This window comes from Trifolium pratense, linkage group LG5 (assembly GCF_020283565.1).
Source record: "Trifolium pratense cultivar HEN17-A07 linkage group LG5, ARS_RC_1.1, whole genome shotgun sequence".
NCBI classification, from domain to species: domain Eukaryota; kingdom Viridiplantae; phylum Streptophyta; class Magnoliopsida; order Fabales; family Fabaceae; genus Trifolium; species Trifolium pratense.
The window spans coordinates 28,554,960-28,574,880 of record NC_060063.1 but is presented as its reverse complement, the minus strand read 5'-3'; the positions used below and the strand labels follow the sequence as shown (position 1 = coordinate 28,574,880).

The 19,921-nt window shown below is 32.4% G+C and overlaps 1 protein-coding gene and 1 long non-coding RNA gene across 12 annotated transcripts; both read right to left on the bottom strand.

The window, feature by feature from the left end:
• Window positions 1–8,206: 8,206 nt before the first annotated feature.
• LOC123883478 lies at window positions 8,207–11,286 on the bottom strand. 11 transcript variants are annotated; one of them, XR_006800213.1, is made up of 6 exons: window positions 10,501–11,096; window positions 9,550–9,595; window positions 9,335–9,441; window positions 8,765–8,911; window positions 8,560–8,687; window positions 8,207–8,461 (listed from the first exon to the last, which is right to left on the bottom strand). It is a non-coding gene; the product is annotated as an uncharacterized LOC123883478 (long non-coding RNA). The 11 variants fall into 11 exon arrangements; XR_006800217.1 differs by having other exon boundaries at window positions 8,765–9,441; window positions 10,501–10,592; window positions 10,633–11,096; XR_006800207.1 differs by having other exon boundaries at window positions 8,765–9,441.
• Window positions 11,287–13,394: 2,108 nt separating this feature from the next.
• On the bottom strand, window positions 13,395–14,202 carry LOC123883477 (auxin-responsive protein SAUR32-like). The gene has a single exon (XM_045932291.1). The coding sequence runs from the start codon at window positions 14,007–14,009 to the stop codon at window positions 13,659–13,661; it is 351 nt and encodes a 116-aa protein (XP_045788247.1). The 5' UTR covers window positions 14,010–14,202; the 3' UTR covers window positions 13,395–13,658.
• Between the last annotated feature and the right edge of the window lie 5,719 nt (window positions 14,203–19,921).

Genomic DNA, 19,921 nt, shown 5'->3' with positions numbered 1-19,921 from the left:
ATATTGAATAGCTCTATTAATTTTTGAATGAATAATAGTGGAGGATGAATGCTCTATTTATAGTTTTTCAGCTGGGTTTTGGGCTTTTCTGCGCGTCTATCGCACCCATCGTGGTCACGATGGAGTGTAATTTTGCCTAATCGTGGCCACGATGGATCATATCGTGGTACGTTGGAAGATCTTCTCCAGATTTTCTGTTTTCTTCAACCGCCTTTCATCGTGCCACGATGACAAGTCATCGTGGTACGATGGGAATGATTTGTTGCATATTTTCTTCAATTTAAACCGCCTTATCATCGCGCCACGCTGGATCTCATCATAGGTACGATGGTGCACGCTGTTTATTATATTTTTGCCCTTTTTTGCTGCTTTTTCCACTTTTCTTGCTTCTGGGCCAAGTAACTTCACTTTTTCAGGTATTTGCTTGCTTTTGGTCTTCAACTGCTATTAAAACTACCAAAAATTACTACTAAAAATATCATATAATTGACTGTCATCACTTGCTTACGTGACATTCAAATTAATTTTCACTAACCCATTATTAAAAAATAACTTATCTAACCCAGTTTGTTTCCCACTTATTTGTTGAATGGTTGGATATATATACAACTAAATTAAGCGTATATATATATATATATATATATATATATATATATATATATATATATATATATATATAAAAATTTATACAACGGATATATATGTTTTATGTTCTATTAACAACAAAATTAACCGGATATACATATAATGCTTATACAACGGATATATGTTTTATGTTCTATTATATAGAGAATTCTATTATATATAAGGTATGTCCTATAGTTTTATTATACATAAACTTATACAAAGTTATATGTTCTACGTAAAAATATTTATTTTATTTTGAAGAAAAATTATGTTTATTAGAGACTAAAAATAGAAGATTTTGAGAGGACGAAAACATCTCATTTTTATTATGAGGGAATATATTCAAAATTTGCAATATTTTTAAGGGCACAAACTTATTTAACCCGTAATTAAATATTATTATTTTTCTATACAAAAACTAGGTGAACACTTCCACTAAAATTTGTTTGGACATGTATCCATTATCCAATAATTCAATTACATGTGCTGATTTATTGTAAAATAAATTCAAATCATATTAAAATCATATTAATTTAATATTTTATCACGTGGATTCACTTATTCAAAATTTTATCTAACACGATGAAAAGTGATCCCCATTGTTGGGTTTTTGTATGTTGGCTACATTTTGCAAAAACATATTTTAGCCAAGTGTTGAGACATATGTGCTGACCCCAAGTGTTGTGACAAATGTTGGTACACTTTGGAACAACACCTGTCTCTGTATCTGTGTGTGCCAGCTAGCGGGTTTTAATTTCTACTCAATCTTTTGAAGATTTGTTTGAAGAATTGTTTCAAGGTTTCTTACAGAGGAAGGCGCACGTGTTTAATGTGTTTCAGGAGGCGGCCAAACCCTAGTATTATTTTCCAAAGGAATTATATTTTTGGAAAATATATTTTTGCGTTTCAAAAATATAACTATTATGTTCAGAAATATATCACTGCTGCCGCAATTCTAGAAGCCCTAATTTTGTCTTGAAGCCCAAGTCGTTCTACTACTATAAATACGAAGGCAAGCATATGGTTTCAAGCATCTAAAATCGTGTCTTACAAAGCGTGTGTTTTTAGGGATTTTAGAGTGTTAATTGTGAGCCTTTCTTGTGTCTCATTGATGCAAGCTTAGGACCTGAGTTTATTGAGTTGTAAGTGTGAACTTCTCCTAAGCTTTGAAGTACGGAGATTGTTCTATTGTGTTGTGTGGTTTGCTCGCAAGCTTTTAAGCAAGAGTGAATCCTAGTTTCTTAGGAGTGTGTCTCCACCGTTTGTAATCGTTGAAGTTTATAACAACGCTGTCTGTGTTGTTAAGGTGGGAATTGGGACGGGGTCTCATATCTAGGAGTTCCTAGGTAGAAGTGTCATTGGGTAGTGATTAAGTGAGAAGTTGTAAACGGGTGAGTTTAGCTTCGAAGTAATACTGCTGATAGTGGACTTCATTCCTGGATTGGTATCCCCCAGAGTAGGCTTTAGGCTGAACTGGGTTAACAACTCTTGTGTGTTATTTACTTTACTGTTTGTATTGTTTTATGTTATTTGCTCTGTTTATAGACAAGTGTTGGCGCACCGGTAATAACATCTGTCTACAACAGACAAGTGTTGATACACCTTGATCAACACCTGTCCACTGTGTGCCAGGAATTTCACCCATGATGAAAAGTGTTTGTATTTGATAGTGAGAACTGAACACGAGAATTTTATTAATATTCATTAAAAAATAATATATAATGAGAAACGAGAAACACTTCTCACTCCTCTATTATAAATACACATTGACTAATTAAAATTTTAATTGCGACTACTGAAATTTTTTCATATTTTGTGTCCATCGCACATTCACTAGATTACATCCAGCTAATGAAATCTACGGGAAACTTAAAATAAATTAATATAATTTTAATTTTTTATAATTTATGGAATTTTTTTTATAATCCAATTTAAAGCTTTCCATAAACCTTCGTTCAAACCTTTTTAGGAATGTTAATTTATTAATGTAAGTGGACATCTATACATAGATTTTTTCATTTGACGTTTTTTTTTAACAAGCCAAAATGATATATATATATATATATATATATATATATATATATATATATATATATATATCAAAAATCTTCCCAACACAAGACGTGCCAAGAGAGACTGAGTAAGCTTACAATAGAGTTAAACTACAATAACCAAAAGAAACTATACAAGACCCAAACAAAGCATAGGACTAGACCGCCAACTATGACAGTTCAAAGTTAAAGTACTACTCATCGCTTTCAATCACCTGTAAGAAAAAGTCTTGATCTTGTCCAACATAGACTGTAATGAGTTTGCCGAGCCTTTGAACAACCTGTAGTTTCTTTCGGTCCACACAACCCACACACAAGCAAGCCATATGAGTTGCATGAAGGAACGTCGAGCTCGAAGACCACCTACTGAAATAGTAAACTGAACAAAATGCTCTGAAGGAGCCTGAGCAGTCACCAATGAAGAGCCAATCCAAGAGCCGACAAGAGATCAAAGGGCACCAAAAATGCTGCAAGAGAAGAACAAGTTCTGAGCCGACTCAACCTCTCCACAGCCAGAAACACAATGATGGGCCGTCGGAGATAAAATCCCTCAAGAAACCAGATTTCCTTTGGTAGGTAACCTATCCTGCAGGAGTCGCCAAGCGAAAATAGACACCTTCAAAGGAACCTGAGGATGCCAAATAAGACACGCCGCAACATCCAAAGTAATCGTATCCTGTGTCGTCAACAGCTGATATGCACCACGAATAGTATAACCTCCGTCCTGGTCAGGCTGCCAATGTCACCTGTCTGAAACATGATCATGCAAGGAGATGGTAAGAAGTAAAGACTGACAATCCCCCAACATCTCCTCCTCCCACGCCTCCCCTCCAAACCCCCACCCCTGCATAAACATCTCAGCCACGAAAGCCGATATGTTTTCTGCCAGGTCAAACAGCCGCTCAAACCACTCACACAACGGTCTCCCATCCACCCAGGGATCAGTCCAGATTGATTTTTTCATTTGACGTTCACGCGTGAAGATTGCTTCTTTGTGTTACAATGGTCAAAGTATGTTAATATTCATTTGAAAAATAGTATAAAACTTACAATTTTTTTTTTATTGATGGAGTCCCTAGAGAGTCATGAGAGATAGAGATGTGAAAGAGAAAGGGACGGAGAGAAATCTGTTAGTTTTGTTGAACGGGGAACAAGGAATGGGGGAGTACTTTCCATCCCACTATGCCCCTGTAACATCCTTAAACATATATCGTATTTTCATACTCGTGTAAATTAAATAAAATCAAGTTCATAAACAATTGAAAGAAAAATATATATACATCATTCGAAATAATATAAAATGAAAAATGACATAGACAACCTTCAAAATAAAAAAAGAACATAAGAAAATAAGTATTATTATAAAAATGAAAATTATCTTTTAGGAGAGATATAAAAATAGAGAGAGAAAGAAGGAGAAATTTGATATTTAACACGACTGAAATGATATCCAATTAAAAATTGGTCTTTAAATTGCATGCTATCATTTCCAGTTTATAACAACAAAAATTAACCGTCAAGACGTTAATTTTTGACTGGGGTTGATTGGAGTTTCCCCGCTTGTAGGACTATGGGTTGAAGATTTTACTGTAGGACAGACAACCTTCAAAGCTGCTTCAAGCAAAATGACCAAACATGAGAAAGTTTGTTCTTACAATCAACACGTTTTTATACCGTTTGCATTTGACACTTTTGGATTTCTAGCACCGGAGACTAACCTTTTAAATAGAATTCAAAAGGTCATGCATAGTAATGTTGTGTCGCCTAGGTCGATGAATGTAGTTTTTCAAAGATTAGATTTTGCCAGTGGCGCAGTTTGTTACTCGTCTACCTTTTGTTCATATGTAATTACTCCCTCCGATCCTTTTTATAAGGAACACTTAGGGCAAAAAATTTGGTCCTTTTTATAAGAAACTTTGACCAATTTTCAAATGTTTTAAATGTTCAATTTCACTTATGCCCTTATTTATTATGAGAGAGAATTTAAAAATGAGTAAATTAGTTGAATAAAGAGTAATTAAATAAGGGTATATATGGAATAAATTTAAATTTATAAGAGTATTAAATGAAAATAATTATGTTAAATGTGATTCCTTGGTCTGTGTGATTTTTTCAAATTATTCCTTATAAAAAAGACCGGAGGGAGTATTATAATTATAATATATATATATATATATATATATATATATATATATATATATATATATATATATATGGGGTTTTCTAACTTAGACCCTAGTTAGGTCTAAGTTAGCAAGGTGCACCTTTTGAGTTGGACAAAAATACCCATTTTTTTTTTTTTGAAACAATAGAGCAACTGGGCATGTATGTAATTTGCATCATAAAAATACCCTTTTTTTTTTTTTTGAAACAATAGAACAACTGTTACATTTTTTAAATTTCTTCCAAATTTCGACCTCATTTTACGTGCGAATCGAACGCCGATTTCAAAAACTAATACCGGAAACCTTTGTAAAATTGAAAAACGATCAAAATCCATATAAGGAACGTCGAGTTTCGTTGAGTATTGAGGGAGATCGAACCGGGTCAAAAACCGGGTCGCACGACCCGTTTCTGCATAAAACGGGTGGGAGGGACGATGAACAGTGCGCGTCGCCCACGCCCACTCTCACCGGCGGCGCGTGGGGGCGCGTGCGGCCTCAGGGAGGCTCTATGTTTTTTTTATTTTTTCATAATAAAATAGTAGATAATATTCTGGAAATTTTGGTATATTGTATGAAATTTTTGGAGACTTGAAACTATTTTTAGTTAATTAAATGAGTAAAAAGGTAATTAAAAATATTATAATTCCATAAAAAATTTCCAAAATTTTATGTAAAGTACTATGAATTATTTAGAACCCTCTTGTGTACCTCACTCTCCCTAGTTCAAGTCATGAAATTATTTTCACAAATTCCGCTGATTATTTAAAACCATTTAACAAATAATAATAATAATTTCATAGATTTGTACTCTGAAACCAATTGTTTTTTTATTTGTTTCTAATAAAATATTAGATAATATTCTGGAACTTTTGGTATATTTTATGAAATTTTTTGAGACCTGAAACTATTTTTCGTTAATTAAATGAGATAAAACGGTAATTAAAAACTATTGTTTGCTTCTGAAACCATTTAGCTGGAAGAATGGTTTCAGAGAGTTATACTGTGAAACCATTCTAGCAGTAAAATGGTTTCAGAAGCAAACAATTAAAAATCAACTCCCCTGAAACCATTCTATCAGTGAAATGGTTTCAAAGTACAACGCTCTGAAACCATTGTACCAGCTAAATGGTTTCAGAATGGTTTCAGAAGCAAACAATTAAGAAATTACTCACTGAAACCATTCTACCAGTAAAATGGTTTCAGAGAGTTATACTGTGAAACCATTCTACCAGCTAAATGGTTTCACAGTATTATATAAAGATAATTAAAGGTAGTGAAAAATTGAGTTTTTTTTTTTGTGTCCAAATCAAACGAACCAAGTCTCTATTTGTAGACAAAAAAAAATTATGAATTTTGGTATAAAAATAAAAAAATAAAAAATTAATTTACAACGAAATAATTGAGTTTAAAGTATTAAATGAAAAAAAAAACACGCCAACCACCCAGCAGTTGACACGTGTCCTGCTTTTTTAAAATGAAATTTTCTCTCTCCAGGCGCAGATCTAGTGTGGTGCACGCGCTGGATTATCATGGAGATGGATGATCTGGACTGTCTGATTGATCCGACAGCCATGATGAGATCATCTCTTGGCCGTCTGATGGAAATCAACGGTCTGTAACGGTGGTCCTGCGGTAGGCGCGCGACACTGGATCAGCGCCAATATGTTTTTTTTTTTTTTTTTTTAAAAAGAAAGGGTATTTTTGTCCAACTCAAAAGGTGCACCTTGCTAATTTAGACCCAACTGGGTCTAAATTAGCAGCCCCCTATATATATATATATATATATATATATATATATATATATATATATATATATATTGCTAGAGAAAAAAAGAGAGTTAGTATCGCTTTTTTTTTTTATCAATTTTAATTTTGCCTCTATTAACATTATTGTATTGGATTTCGCAAAAAAAAAAAAAAAATTATTGTATTGGAAAAAATGTTGATATTCCTCAACAATAACCTCAAGTGAATTAAGATCAAATCCAAAGGGGTCCAAAATCCAAATATTGTTCCCTAATTAGATCTTTTGGTTCAATTTTCAACCATCAAGAGTACAAAAAAAACAAGGGATTGATATAGCCTTGACTTGAGGTTATACTCCCTCCGGTCCTTTTTATAAGGAACAATTTGAAGAAAAAAAATTGGTCCTTTTTATAAGAAACAATCATTAAATTTATTCTTACAATTTCATTTTTACCCTTATTAAATTGTATCCATTCCAAAGTTATGCATTAATTAGAGTGATATATTCCCTAAGGATAAATTAATACACCAAGGTTAGTTTTGGAATAGATTGTAAAATTTTAGAATTTTTATTAAGAAAGATAAGGTTTCTTGGTATGTGTGTTTTTTCCAAATTGTTTCTTATAATAAGGACCGGAGGGAGTATTATTTGATCAATTTAATTAAATTTGTGCCCTTGGATGCATAACACCATGACCCTCACCAAACGTGGATGTCATGCAACATGACCATCGACACCTTATAATCTGTATGGTTGTTTGTCTTTTTCCATCACCTAACCAAATAAATGCATTCCAAATACCAACAACCCTTATTTTCTGTGAAAATGGAAATTAAAACACTCTAAGATTCTGCCTCTTAATTACTCATTCCTAAGAGACCCCATTGCAACGGTTAAGTCTTGATTTTTGAAGCAGATTAATGGTCCACATACACTATTTCTTGTCTTTGTCTCACGATTATTCTAACATGCAAACCCTTTTATGGTCCATATGCTTCTTCATACATGTACAAACAAGCTTCACAAGATAAGGTTCTTCTAAATAAATTGAAAGGCACATAATTGAGATTGAGAATGAAAATTGAGTGCTTACTTAGTACTATGCAAAAGAAACAAAATCATTTTTATTTTATTAACTCTCTTGAGAGGCACTACAAGAAATTTGCTATTTAGCGACGGTTTTTGCGGCGATTTTGCGGCGGTTCTGAACCGTCGCAAACGTATATGACGACGGTTAGTGAAAAGTCGCGAATCCAGGCGTCGTAAGTACTATATTACGACGGTTATATGAACTGCCGTACAACCCGTCGCATGATGTTAGCGTCCGTTATAAATCGTCGCAATATCAATTTAAACCGTCGCGAAATCGAAGGCTTTTGCGAACTTATTTCACCATTTTGCGGCAGTTTAGAACCGTCGCCAGTGTGTTTAATATTGAGTTACCGACGGTTTTAAACCGTCGCAACTCCCTTTTTTATAGAAAAAAAAATTTATGGTCTTTTTTTTAGCTTATAGCGTTCCTTTTTTTTTTGGTTGGTTTATAGCTTTTCCTGAATTTTTAATTCTTCTTTTTTCATACTCAAAACTACAAAATTAATTTAAAACAAATCCAAAACTATAATCAACAAAGAAAACATAATATTTTATGGAAAGTAGAACACTTCAAATGACAGCAAAGTGATTAAAATACTTCTAAATTTCTACTATAGTAGATTTACATGGAGGAACATTTTTTATAGGTAGCTGCAACTCAGAATATCGATTGAGCTTCAATCACCGGCGAATAACATCCTTCTTCTCCGACGTTGCCCCTTTCAAAAACCTGCTTCAGAATTCCAGCTTAATGGACTGTTTGAGTTTTTATTCCAGTTCTGCACAATTTCATAAGACAATCACACACTAAATTCAGAATTAATTTGTATGCAAGTTTTCAACTGACTAAAAATACCAGGAAACTACAATTTTATACCTCAATGAATTAAGTGCTCCAACATTTTCAGCGATAACAGAGGAAGACCCTAAAGCATCATGAAATCGATCTGCCATGGTCTGCATTTTCTTTCCTGGAAAAGTGATTTTCATGTGTTGATAGCTTTCCTGTACAAGTAGACAGATTTGAAGCAAGATATGACAATAAACTAATAAGTATATGAGCAACCATAGAGAAGTAATACCTCATTGTCACTTGATGATCCGTTATCCAAAGGTTAAGGGGAGTCTTCACTGTCAACAACTGTCTCTGGCGAGTGAGATCTATTATTCTTATGAAACAATTATGTCCAAACTCCACATAGAGCAAGATGCATCTGCAACTCTAGATACTAAGAAAGCATTTCCCTATATCTATCAAAAGGTGGGAAACTGACAATATTTGCAAAATGGTATCTTAATCCAACATTAAAAATGTGACATACTCCATATTCATAACATACTTTTTTAAAACACAAGCCAATTAATAAGCATAGAAATACAGATTATGTTGATTCTTTATCTATATGTTTGCAGTTGCAGATATCCTTCAGAATTTAACAGCCAATGGCCTAGACTTCAGTCATGTCATCAGTTACAGATTATGAGTTAGAAGTAGAGCTCATAAATTTGACTTCTAATTAAACATAATTCTAAAAAAGATCTTACTATATTTCAAAGCATAAATTATTTACACCAGAATCAGGAATAACAAGCTGACATAGAAATTGAACAAACTCAAATCTAACACATAAAGTATGTCAGGGGAATCTTACCTTATCTCTTACATATCGTGGTAGTGCAATTGGTTACCAATACTTTGAGGAATGTGGCCACTAAATTGGTTATGACTAAGAGAAATCTCTCTAAGTTCCCATCGAGCCTGCAAAAACACGGTAAAATAAATAGAACTGAGAATGCAACCACAAAATCTTCAATGATATTAAAAAGAAATAAGAGATGGAAGAGATGGAAGTCCTAATGAATGTACAGGAATTTTTCCAGTTCGTGTAAAACCGCAGGCCCAAGATTAGATCCTGTTACACTAGAGCAGTAAGTACTAGATTAAGGATATAAATATCAAGGAATACCTAATTGGATTAATCAAAACATATACATAATTCTGGCCACACTATTGAAAATCAGTATATGATAGTCCTGTCTTCTAACCATTACATTGTGACTCCTAAATGTATTGTAGTAAAGTTCCCATTAAATTCTCTTCTAAGGAACCATTTAGTGGTGTAAAGTCATGGCAAGTTCCAGGGAATGATTAACAAAACCTTTAATCAGTACTTATCAGTCAATTAAATGATTGCAGTGACTAGGCAGAGATTCAATCACATTAAGAGAACAGTCACAAAATTGAAACTTCATCCACGTCAATTTTTTAATCTAAACATTATTCATAAAAGCATATCATCATTATCATCATCAACTCTTGCCAAAGGGTATATGTGTTATCATCTAAACAATTCATTAACATTTTTAGTAAAAAAAAAAAATCATTAACATAAAAGAGTCCTACAAATTCATTATGATATTGTCAAGAGTATAACTAAATAAAATTTTAGCAGTACATACTAGTTCTGCATAATTTAACAGAACCAAAACCAATCCACAAGATTAGAAACAATCTACAAAGTTAAAAAACAACAAATTTCTTAAGTTCACACCATATGAATATATACTAGATTGAAATTTTTAACAATAACTCACATATATGCTCACTATGTGAACCAAAATACAGACTCTAAATAGTGCATTTATTGACAATCACTAAAGTACTTAGGTTAAATTTCTATCCATTTTGCATCTATTATATATCCATTTGTATATATACCTTTTAACTAAGATCAATAATTGAATATGAACTAAATAACAAGGTTCGATTTGCATAAAATTTCAAAGTAAAATTGAAAATAAAATTAACCAAATGAACCTGGATTTTGAAGTTTGAATGAATGAACAAAGCTGTAGGACGAATCTGAAGCAGAAGCTGAATATTTGAACGAACACTGAAATGTCAAAAACCTAATTACCAAATTTCAAAATCATACTAAATTAAGTGAACCTAATTACCAAATTTAACCGATGAACCCGGATTATGAAGATTGAAGCTAAAGTTGAACAATTGATGGAGTTAGAGTTTGATTTTGAGCTTGAGTTTGATCGAACAAGAAGGAATCAGTGAGCTTGATACGGATTTTGTGGGTTAGTTGAAGGAATCGGTGAAATCTGTGATGGATTGAACAAATCTGTGAAGAACGAAGGTTTGAGAAAAAATATGTGAAGAACGAAGGGATTGAAGGAATCAACTTTGAACGAATATGTGAAGAAGGAAGGGTTTGAGAAAAAATTCAAATTCTGAAGAGAAAAATAGAGCGAACGTGAACGTGAGTGTGTGAAGCCGCGCGGAAAGTAGAAAACGTCACGACGGTTGATTGAACGGCCACAAAGTATCTTGAAAATATGATAGCGGCGACGGTTCCAAAGAACAGCCGCTATATATCAGTCGCAAGAGACAAATTTTTTTGTAGTGAGGAGAGCCCAATAATTCAGAGTTCGACTGCGTGATAAGTAAACTCTGACTTAGAATTATTTTTTTAGAAATCAAATTCAGGTTTTCCTAAATGACTCATCCTCGGGAGAGTTCATTAATCACTAGAACTTAATTACTCTTTCATCCCAAAATATAAGTGAGAAAAAAAACTCATTTTTTTGTCACAAATTATAAAAGAAAGAAACAAACATTTATCTTTTTCAATAGAAAGGTTTTTGTTTATTCTAATGAAATAAATGCAAATTGTATTTAATTCTCTCTCTCTCCCTCTCTTATTTTTTTCCATAGTCGGTAATAAAAAAAATTGTTTTTACATCTTCCTATATATAACTTATTTCAAGACATATTTACCATATTTAATTTCTTAGCTAGTGCCCTAGGAGCACTAGCATTTTCCCTAAAATAGTATGTTTTACATATTGTTTTTGATTAATAAATATAGGATAATTACACATGCACGAAAGCCAAAACCACTAATAAGCTGCGCTGCTAATCTTTTTTGAATGACAAAATCAATGCTCTTAAAAATTACATTCATAGCTCTAGAAGATATAACATTGTTATGCATGACTTTTTTGAACTTTTTGCAAAAGACTAATGACCTCTGGTGCTAGGAAAACAATTTATTTTATTTTTTTGAAAAAGCAAAACAAATCTAGAAAAGTGCAAAAAAGTGTAAAATTTGATTTTAAACATCATTAAGAGGTAAGAAAGCATAGGCGTGCCTTTGATGTGGTTTGATTTAAGTTGGTGCTTGACTTTAATTTGCAAATGGAAATCGCTGTTTATCACAATTTGGATCATATTTGACCTTAATTACATGGGATCAAAATCATTTGCAATAGTGTACCGACAACAAGTTTATTGCACCACTTTTTTTTAGGTATTTTCTACTTTAAGTTTTACTCCATCCGGATACAAATATAAGTAAATAAACACTTTAAATTTTGGTCACTATTATAAGTAAAAGTTAACTACTTTTAAACTAATTAATACTACTATTTCTAATATATCCTTATTTAATTCTATTTTATTTTAGACATTTATTTCACTTTTACACTTTTCAAAATTGGTAATATAGTAAACTTAACTCATGTTTTGCATTAAATCAAGAAAATTAACTACGCTTAACTAAATTTCTTAAACACTGCGTAAACAGTTTTTTTTTTTTTTTGCTTAAATTTGTGTCCGGAGGGAGTATGTAAGTAAGATTAGATAGTATGTTATTTGTGTTCGTTTTATATTCTTGCGAGTATCTGCTAAATAAATATAGATATTTATAGATAATATTTTTAAATAGAAGGATTTTAGAAGAATTTTTTTTCTTTAATTACTTGAATTCAAGAGGCAATATTTGGTTGAATTTTGAGTATCCAGAATATTTAAGAATGTAACCACATTTTTATTTTTATTTTCTACAATGTAACCACAATTCTAATCCATCGGTTACTGGCTCACTCTGCTTTGTGATACTTCAATTTAATTGATAATGACAAATTCCAATAACTCACCATAAAGGAAAAGATACAAAATTTTAGCCCTACTTACGGTCAATTCATTCTTTCCAATTATCTTATCTTTTCCAAAAGAGTGGTGGTAATATATCAAAGAGAAAAGTGGAGTACCAATTATTCTAATGTAGGGAATGATAATTCAAGTTATTTGAACTAATCATAAAAGAAGTAAAAGTATATGGATTCATATTTGATAAAGTATAAAATATTAATGGTAACAACAGATTAATTGGTTTAACCGGAAAGGATGTTGAGTTTCTCTTACACCAAGTAATTAGCGGTTTAATATCCGACTCTTGCATATAGATTTTGTTTTGTTGGAATGAGACAACACATTTTATATACCCCATAAATTATCCGACGAAACTTTGTATAATAATAAAAAATCAACTGATTATTAATATTGACTGTTTAAAACAGTGGGGTGCTTAGGCATAACGCTTTCTTCGACAGAAATATAAACTTAGTGTTGGTGTTAGCTAGTTGTATTTACATTCATCGTATTTGTAGGAGTATGTTGTGTTTTATGTTTTGTCCAAACTTTCTAGCGCATGATTTGGTGGGTCTTTTGCAACCCTTCATAAAAGGTGGGTAGGTGTTTCCACTATGATGTTAGTATGGATCTCTCTGGTTGGTTCGAGTACACATTATATTCCCGTTAATAAAATTTTGATTATCGAAAAAAAACATGAATATTTAAAATAAATAAATTATTCTAATTGTGAAACTGAGAAAAGAATCTTCAAGAAAAACAAAATATAGAAAATCCTGGTTACTTTTCATTAAATTTCCTATCAAATTAAAAGGAAAAGTAACTACAATCATAAAACCAACATTCTGTGGTCTTCACCCTAAAATAGAAAAAACTAACTAAAAGTTTATACTTTTTAAAATCAAAACAAAAAAGAAATCTAAAAACTAGAAATTTACATGACCAAATCATTAGAAACATGAACCCATGATTTTAGGGTCAAGACTCAACATAAAGATAATTTTTTTTGTGGTTTTTGATAACATAAAAAATCATAAACCAAAACATCCAACATGTTGATGAAGATTCTTGTCTCTATCAATCAAACCACGAACTTTTGTGAATTCTTCAACATGACAAGGAATAGTAATTGTTCCTTTTTGATCAAATCCATATTCTTCTTCAGCCTCTTTCAATAGTTGAATGAAAAGAGGGTGATTGAAGTACAAAACAGGAACAACAAACCTTTGTTGTTCTTCTCCTAAACCAACTTTTATTGCCATAAAACCTTTTGGAACACCTTTGAACTCATGCTTATGTTGAAGATGATGTCTATGCAAATGAAGATTAATCTTTGGACTCTTTTCAACCAAACCCATTATTGCTAAACCAAAAAAGAACATAAAGAGAACAAAAAGATACAAACTTTGAAGTGAAGAGTGAAGTTATAGAAAAGAGTAGGAAGAAAATAAACAAGGTTTTGAGAATTTTATTGCTTTGTTGATGAAGATAAGGAAAGGTTTTCCCATAGAGTTTGAAAAGTTAGTCATGGTTTTTTTTTTTTATAATTATAAACGCATAAATAACATGAAGAGATAGAGAATATATATAAGGATGGGAGTAGGGGCAATTTTTCAAAGAATAAGCCCACTAGGTTGTAGACTTTAGTAGGATTTTACACCGTTTGATCTTGGTTGGTGATGATAATAATCACCATATTTTGTGCATCAATAAGATAACTCCAACAAATTTTATTTTAATAAAAAAAAACAAATTTAGAGAAGTAATAGGAAAAGTTAGTTGGAATGCCATTTATTATTTTTTTTTATAACAACAAAAAAAACCCATGATATTCAAAAAATAAAAAGGATCCCGTTTAGTAGATAAGTGTCTAACCAATATTTTATACTTATTTTTTTAAAAAAGAAAATAACTTACATATTTTTTTGATTATCCGAAGTTTTCTCCGCCGTTAACGATTCTAATATCTATCATAATTTGTAGGCACGCATTTTTTTCATGTAATTTTTATATCGATCTACATAACAAATACAAACTAATCCCTTCGAAAAAAACAAAACAAACTAATCCTAATTTAATTATAAAATGAATATATATTAGCTAAAACGAAAATATAACAATTATCTCAAAACAAAAAAATAGTAAATAAATGATAGAATCTCTCTAAAGCTCTTGACCTAAAAAAAAAGAGTCTCTCTAAATCAAACTTTTGTAGAGACCAGTTTTCAAAAAAAAAAAAAAACTTTTGTAGAGACCAATTATGCTATTTATTGATATGGAGTTTATATTAGTGATAAGTGGAATGAATAATTTTGTAAGTGAAATGCTGAGTTTTTATTGATTGAAATAAGTGGATACAAAGATACAAGAACAAAGCACCATTAAGAGTGATTTTAGTTAAATTTTAAAGAAACTTATACATATGTTGAATTTTTCTCACATGCCCTCTACCATCACAGAAGGCCAAAGGCCTCTTTCTACTAGGTTCCTAAACTGTTATTACATTATTACATTTGCTTCTTTTTGCATGAAACACAGTTCACTGCATTTGGTTCTCTTTACATGAATAACTATTCGTCACTAATCATGTTATATATATACTTAGATAGTTGTATCATGGCAACTCTAATTCTTTTTTCAAAATCATGGCAACTCCAATTCTTGGAATGACATGTCACAGCTAGTTTACTGAATAAAATCGGGCGAATTGCATATGACGCATAGAATGATTGGTTTGTTGTTTATCATCAGAAGCATGATGAAAACTATAATTTTGTGCCTCCTATTTCTTGTAAATTGGAAAAACCTCGCATTGGTTGGATAAAATGTAATGTTGATGCTACATTTTTTGTTGAAATCAGGGTAACAACAATGGAAGTATGCTTTTGGAATCATGTTAATAATTTTGTGGCTGATTTCACGTAGAGAGCAGGCCACCCCGTCAATGGTGGAAGGTGAAGCATGGGCTTTCTTGCATGCCATGAAGTAAGCCAACCATAGAGGTTTGGATGGGGTCCATTTGAAAGTGACTCGCATGTGTTGACTAAAGCTATTTGAATTAGGCGTAGTGGTAACTCGATCGGAAATTTGTTTAATTGTTGCTAACATTATCTAAATTATGTTATCTTGTGTAAACGTTGAAGTAATAAGTTTGTTATGAGACAAGTGAGTATGATTGCTCATAGTCTTGCTCAGGCGGTCAATTCATTATTAGCTAAGTTTCCCTAGATTTGAGATTATTTCCCTTATGTATTAAACACATACCAGTTAATGAAATGCATTAAGTTTGTTTGATTTAAATTTATATATATATATATATATATATATATATATATATATATATATATATATATATATATATATATATATATATATATATATATATATATATATATATATATATATATATATAATTTCTAAAAAAAAAACTAAAATAGAAAAATAAGGACACTTAGTGAATTCCACAAATGTTGCTTATAGGTCTTGCATTCTGCCAACTAAACTAATAGATAGCTTTATAATATTTTTGTTGGAGACTTTTTTTCTACTCCATTCGTCCCTAAATATAAGACATAGTTTGACCACTGCACGTACGCCAATGTATAATTTTGATCACCAATAACTTTAATTGTCTATTAGTTAAAATTATAAAAACTTAATATTTTGAAAATACTCATCAAAACAAATTAAACAAGATCTTATATTCTAATATTTACATTTATATATTATTAAAAATATACGATCAAAACACGATAAATTGATAGTACATTTTAGTCAAAGTAGCTCTTATAAAAAGGAACGGAGGGAGTACTACATATACTAGTAATATTTTTTTTATGCTCATGGTTATACATTAGTTTTCAATTTGACACTTAGACTGAGTATGTTTTGAAAATGGATCTTGATCATACCTGATCAGAATGTGCGATCGCACCGGCGTTTAGCTCTTGAAAGCCCCTGTTGAAGCGAAGGGGGGTTGTGTATCTGCAGGTGCTCCGACGCTCAAGTCAGTGAGAGTGAAGCAAAGGTTTTCTGTGCTAGATAGTACGTACCTTGTGAATGGTATGAATCACGTATATATAGCCCCCAGCGCTGGGCCAAGGCCTTGATGGCATTAATGGTCATCAAGTGGCTGCCGAAAAAACGGCTAAAAAGCCTTGATGAGCAGTTAATACTCATCATTCTGATGAATTTTGGCGTTACAAGAAGCCTAGGAATATGACCGTTGAAATGTCGAGCAACTATCATATGTCCTCACATTAAGGCCTGCTCGGTTCCATTTACTCATGGTGTTTGGATGTCCGGGCTTGTAAGCTCTGTCCAGAACGGATCTCACATAAAATAACAAAATTCTTATTGTTAAAGAATAATAGTTAACCAATGACATTATGAAACAATTTAAAGTATTTATTTCTTTGAAAAACATAATAAAACTAGTAAACAAATTATAAAAGAACAATATATTTTTATATTTTATTGACTAATTTTACTAATGAAATCCGGGCATGAAATCCGACTTATATTTAAACAAAGTCTTATGAAGCAAAATCTATTTACAACTTCTCTAATAACCCATTATTTTATTTTTCTTGTTCCAAAGTTCGTCATGCTGAACGCAGGATATGTTTTGTATTGTGAGGCCCATAATGGTATATATCGTGAATAAACTATTTTACGAAAAGCACAGTCAACCTAAAAATTGCCATTTTGTTTTTGGAACCAAGTTGGTATTGTATATTCACTTATCCATAATGATTCGTTTCCCTCTCACACAAAAATGAAAAAATAATTTCATAAAATTCTTCCTTACCATGGAAAGAAAAAAAAATATGAAAAATAGTTAAATAACGAAGAAAGAAAATCAAAAAATAATTATCCATTGTTGTTTCTGTTCCCTCAGTTTCGTTAGTCTCCGCCTCATCGCCGGCGGTTTATTCGTTTTGTGTTCTTGTTACCGTGTTTTTGTGTTTTGGGTCTTGTGTGTCTCTATCAAATAACTGATTATCTAAAAAGTTTAAGCTGTTAGGATAGAGTCATCTCAATGGTTTTTATATTATTTCTTAAAGGAAAATGTTAAACAGTGCCCCCGAGCACTAGTTAAGGATACAAATATAGAAGTTTTATCTCGTAAATTGTGCATTCAATGTTTTAATGATGTTAAAAGTTATTCTCTCTCATCATTAACTTTATCATTTGTTTCCTTTTTTAGTATACTTAACTAGTATCCCAGGGGCATTGTTTAGCATGACCCTTTCTTAAATCCCATCTACCATATGCTTAAATTCCACTTTTTAATTACAAAGTGAGAGGAGCGGGGATCGAACTCTAGACCACTTAGTCATAGAGGCTCTGATACCATGCCAAATAACCGATTATCCCAAAAGCTTAAGTTGTTAGGATAGATCCATATCAATGGTTTTTATATTATTTCTAACAGTCTCCGAAGGATTTTATCCATTGTTTTTGTTCCTATGTTTGTTTTGGATCTGAGGATGAGCGGGTTTTAGTTCTTGGCCTCTTTGTTGTTTTTCTTCGTGGTGGTGCCTCTAGGAAGTTGTGTTTCGGTTGCTGTCGCATTTGTGTTGGTTTGCCGAATACATGAATTGTTGACTGTTTTTCAAATCTGTTGAGATTTGCAGGATTTATGATCTATGGTTGAACTTCTACCATGCCTGTGTCGACTGATTTGTAATCCTCGAGGCATTGTTTTGTTTCTGGGTGCTTGGTTGTGGTGGGTTTCGGTTGCTACCGCGTGTGGTTGGTTCTCTTGGTATCTGATTCTTTGATTGTTTTCAAATCTGTTGAGATTTGCAGGATTCTTTTTTGTCTCTAGTTGACCTACCGCCTCGGTGGCGACTGATCTTCCTTGGTTCGTGTCTGTTTCTTATGTGTTCGGTTGTTGTTGTTTCGGCACTTAGAGGTTGGAATAGGTCAGACCGGCCAACGGGGGTCTATGGCCTAGCCTACATAGGTCACGCCAGTCAGCCTATTTCTTAAATAGAGTAGACCAAGAATTTTTTATAAGCCTATTTAAGTTAATATGAATAATATTTTTACTACGATTATTATTTATATATTAAAATTTGTATTTTGATAAAATTATAAATCTAATAACTTTTTTTTTTAGATAAATTAAGAGCGTCTAGATATCAAGTTATAAGTGGACATCCCAACTATGTTGGCACCCCCACCCATCCCCTTCCTTTATCTATTAGCTCATATGTATTAATAGAAATAGAAAAAAAAAAAGATATATACATGGGAGGACTAGGCCTTATCCCAGAGAAAAAAGAAAATGAAATTAAATAGTACGATACTGAGGGATTCCAAGCATATCCCGCAAGAAGTCATCACGTAGCAAAGATGGTAATGACTCCCACCATTCCAAGTTGTTATAAGCATGCCCCAAGTTGGCAATTTTATCGGCGCGCGAATTACCCTCACGATAAGGAACTTGTGCAAAAGAAATCATAGGCTCTGCTAAAAAAAACAATATCCGGCTTATGAGAAAAATAGTAATTTTTCAAAGCTATTCTAGTATCCGGGTTTCCAATCCCGCGAAGATTCCAAAAAAAATCTTCATAAGGACTTGTGAGAAGGAGCACCCTTAGAACGGGTGTTATAAGGTTGTCCTGCGCTTCTCGCTTTGTTCCTTTTTTTTCTGACGTCGAGAGACAACCGGTGTAAAACCATTCTCTGCTGCATTATCTGCCCAAAGTTGCTTTACCACTTGCAAATCATTTTGCACCACTTCATCAAACTCATGATCATCGACAACCCTTGTAAGTTGAGTTTCCGGCGCAATAAATTCTGCATCATCAACATTTCCATCCACAACTTCGTCAATTGGCTTAACAACATTCTCAGTCGCGCCGTACGTCAACATTGTTATTGTTTTGTAGGTCCTGGCCATCGTGAACAGTATCAGAAATTACTTCAGCCGCCGTTATTTCTTGTTGTGCAGGTACAGTAACAATGAATTTTTTGTTATTATTCTGCAGGTCTTGAACAGTATAATGAATTGTTGATTCAGCCGGTATTTCTTGGTGTGCAGTTTTAGTGTGCGACTGTGTAATAATTGGCTTAACCACATTCTCAGTCGTGCCATCAACAGTGTTATTGTTTTGTAGGTCTTGGCCATTATGAACAGAAGCAGAAATTGCTTCAGCCGAGATTTCCTGTTGTGCTGCAATGGATTTGTTGTTATTATTATGCCGGTCCTGAATAGTAGCATGAATTGTTGCTTCAGCCGGGATTTCTTGTGGTGCAGTTTTAGTGTGAGGCTGTGTAACAA

Coding starts and splice junctions, on each gene's coding strand:
- LOC123883477 (XM_045932291.1), bottom strand. CDS start 14,009: ATGTTCTTTTTTGGTTTAGCAATAATGGGTTTGGTTGAAAAGAGTCCA.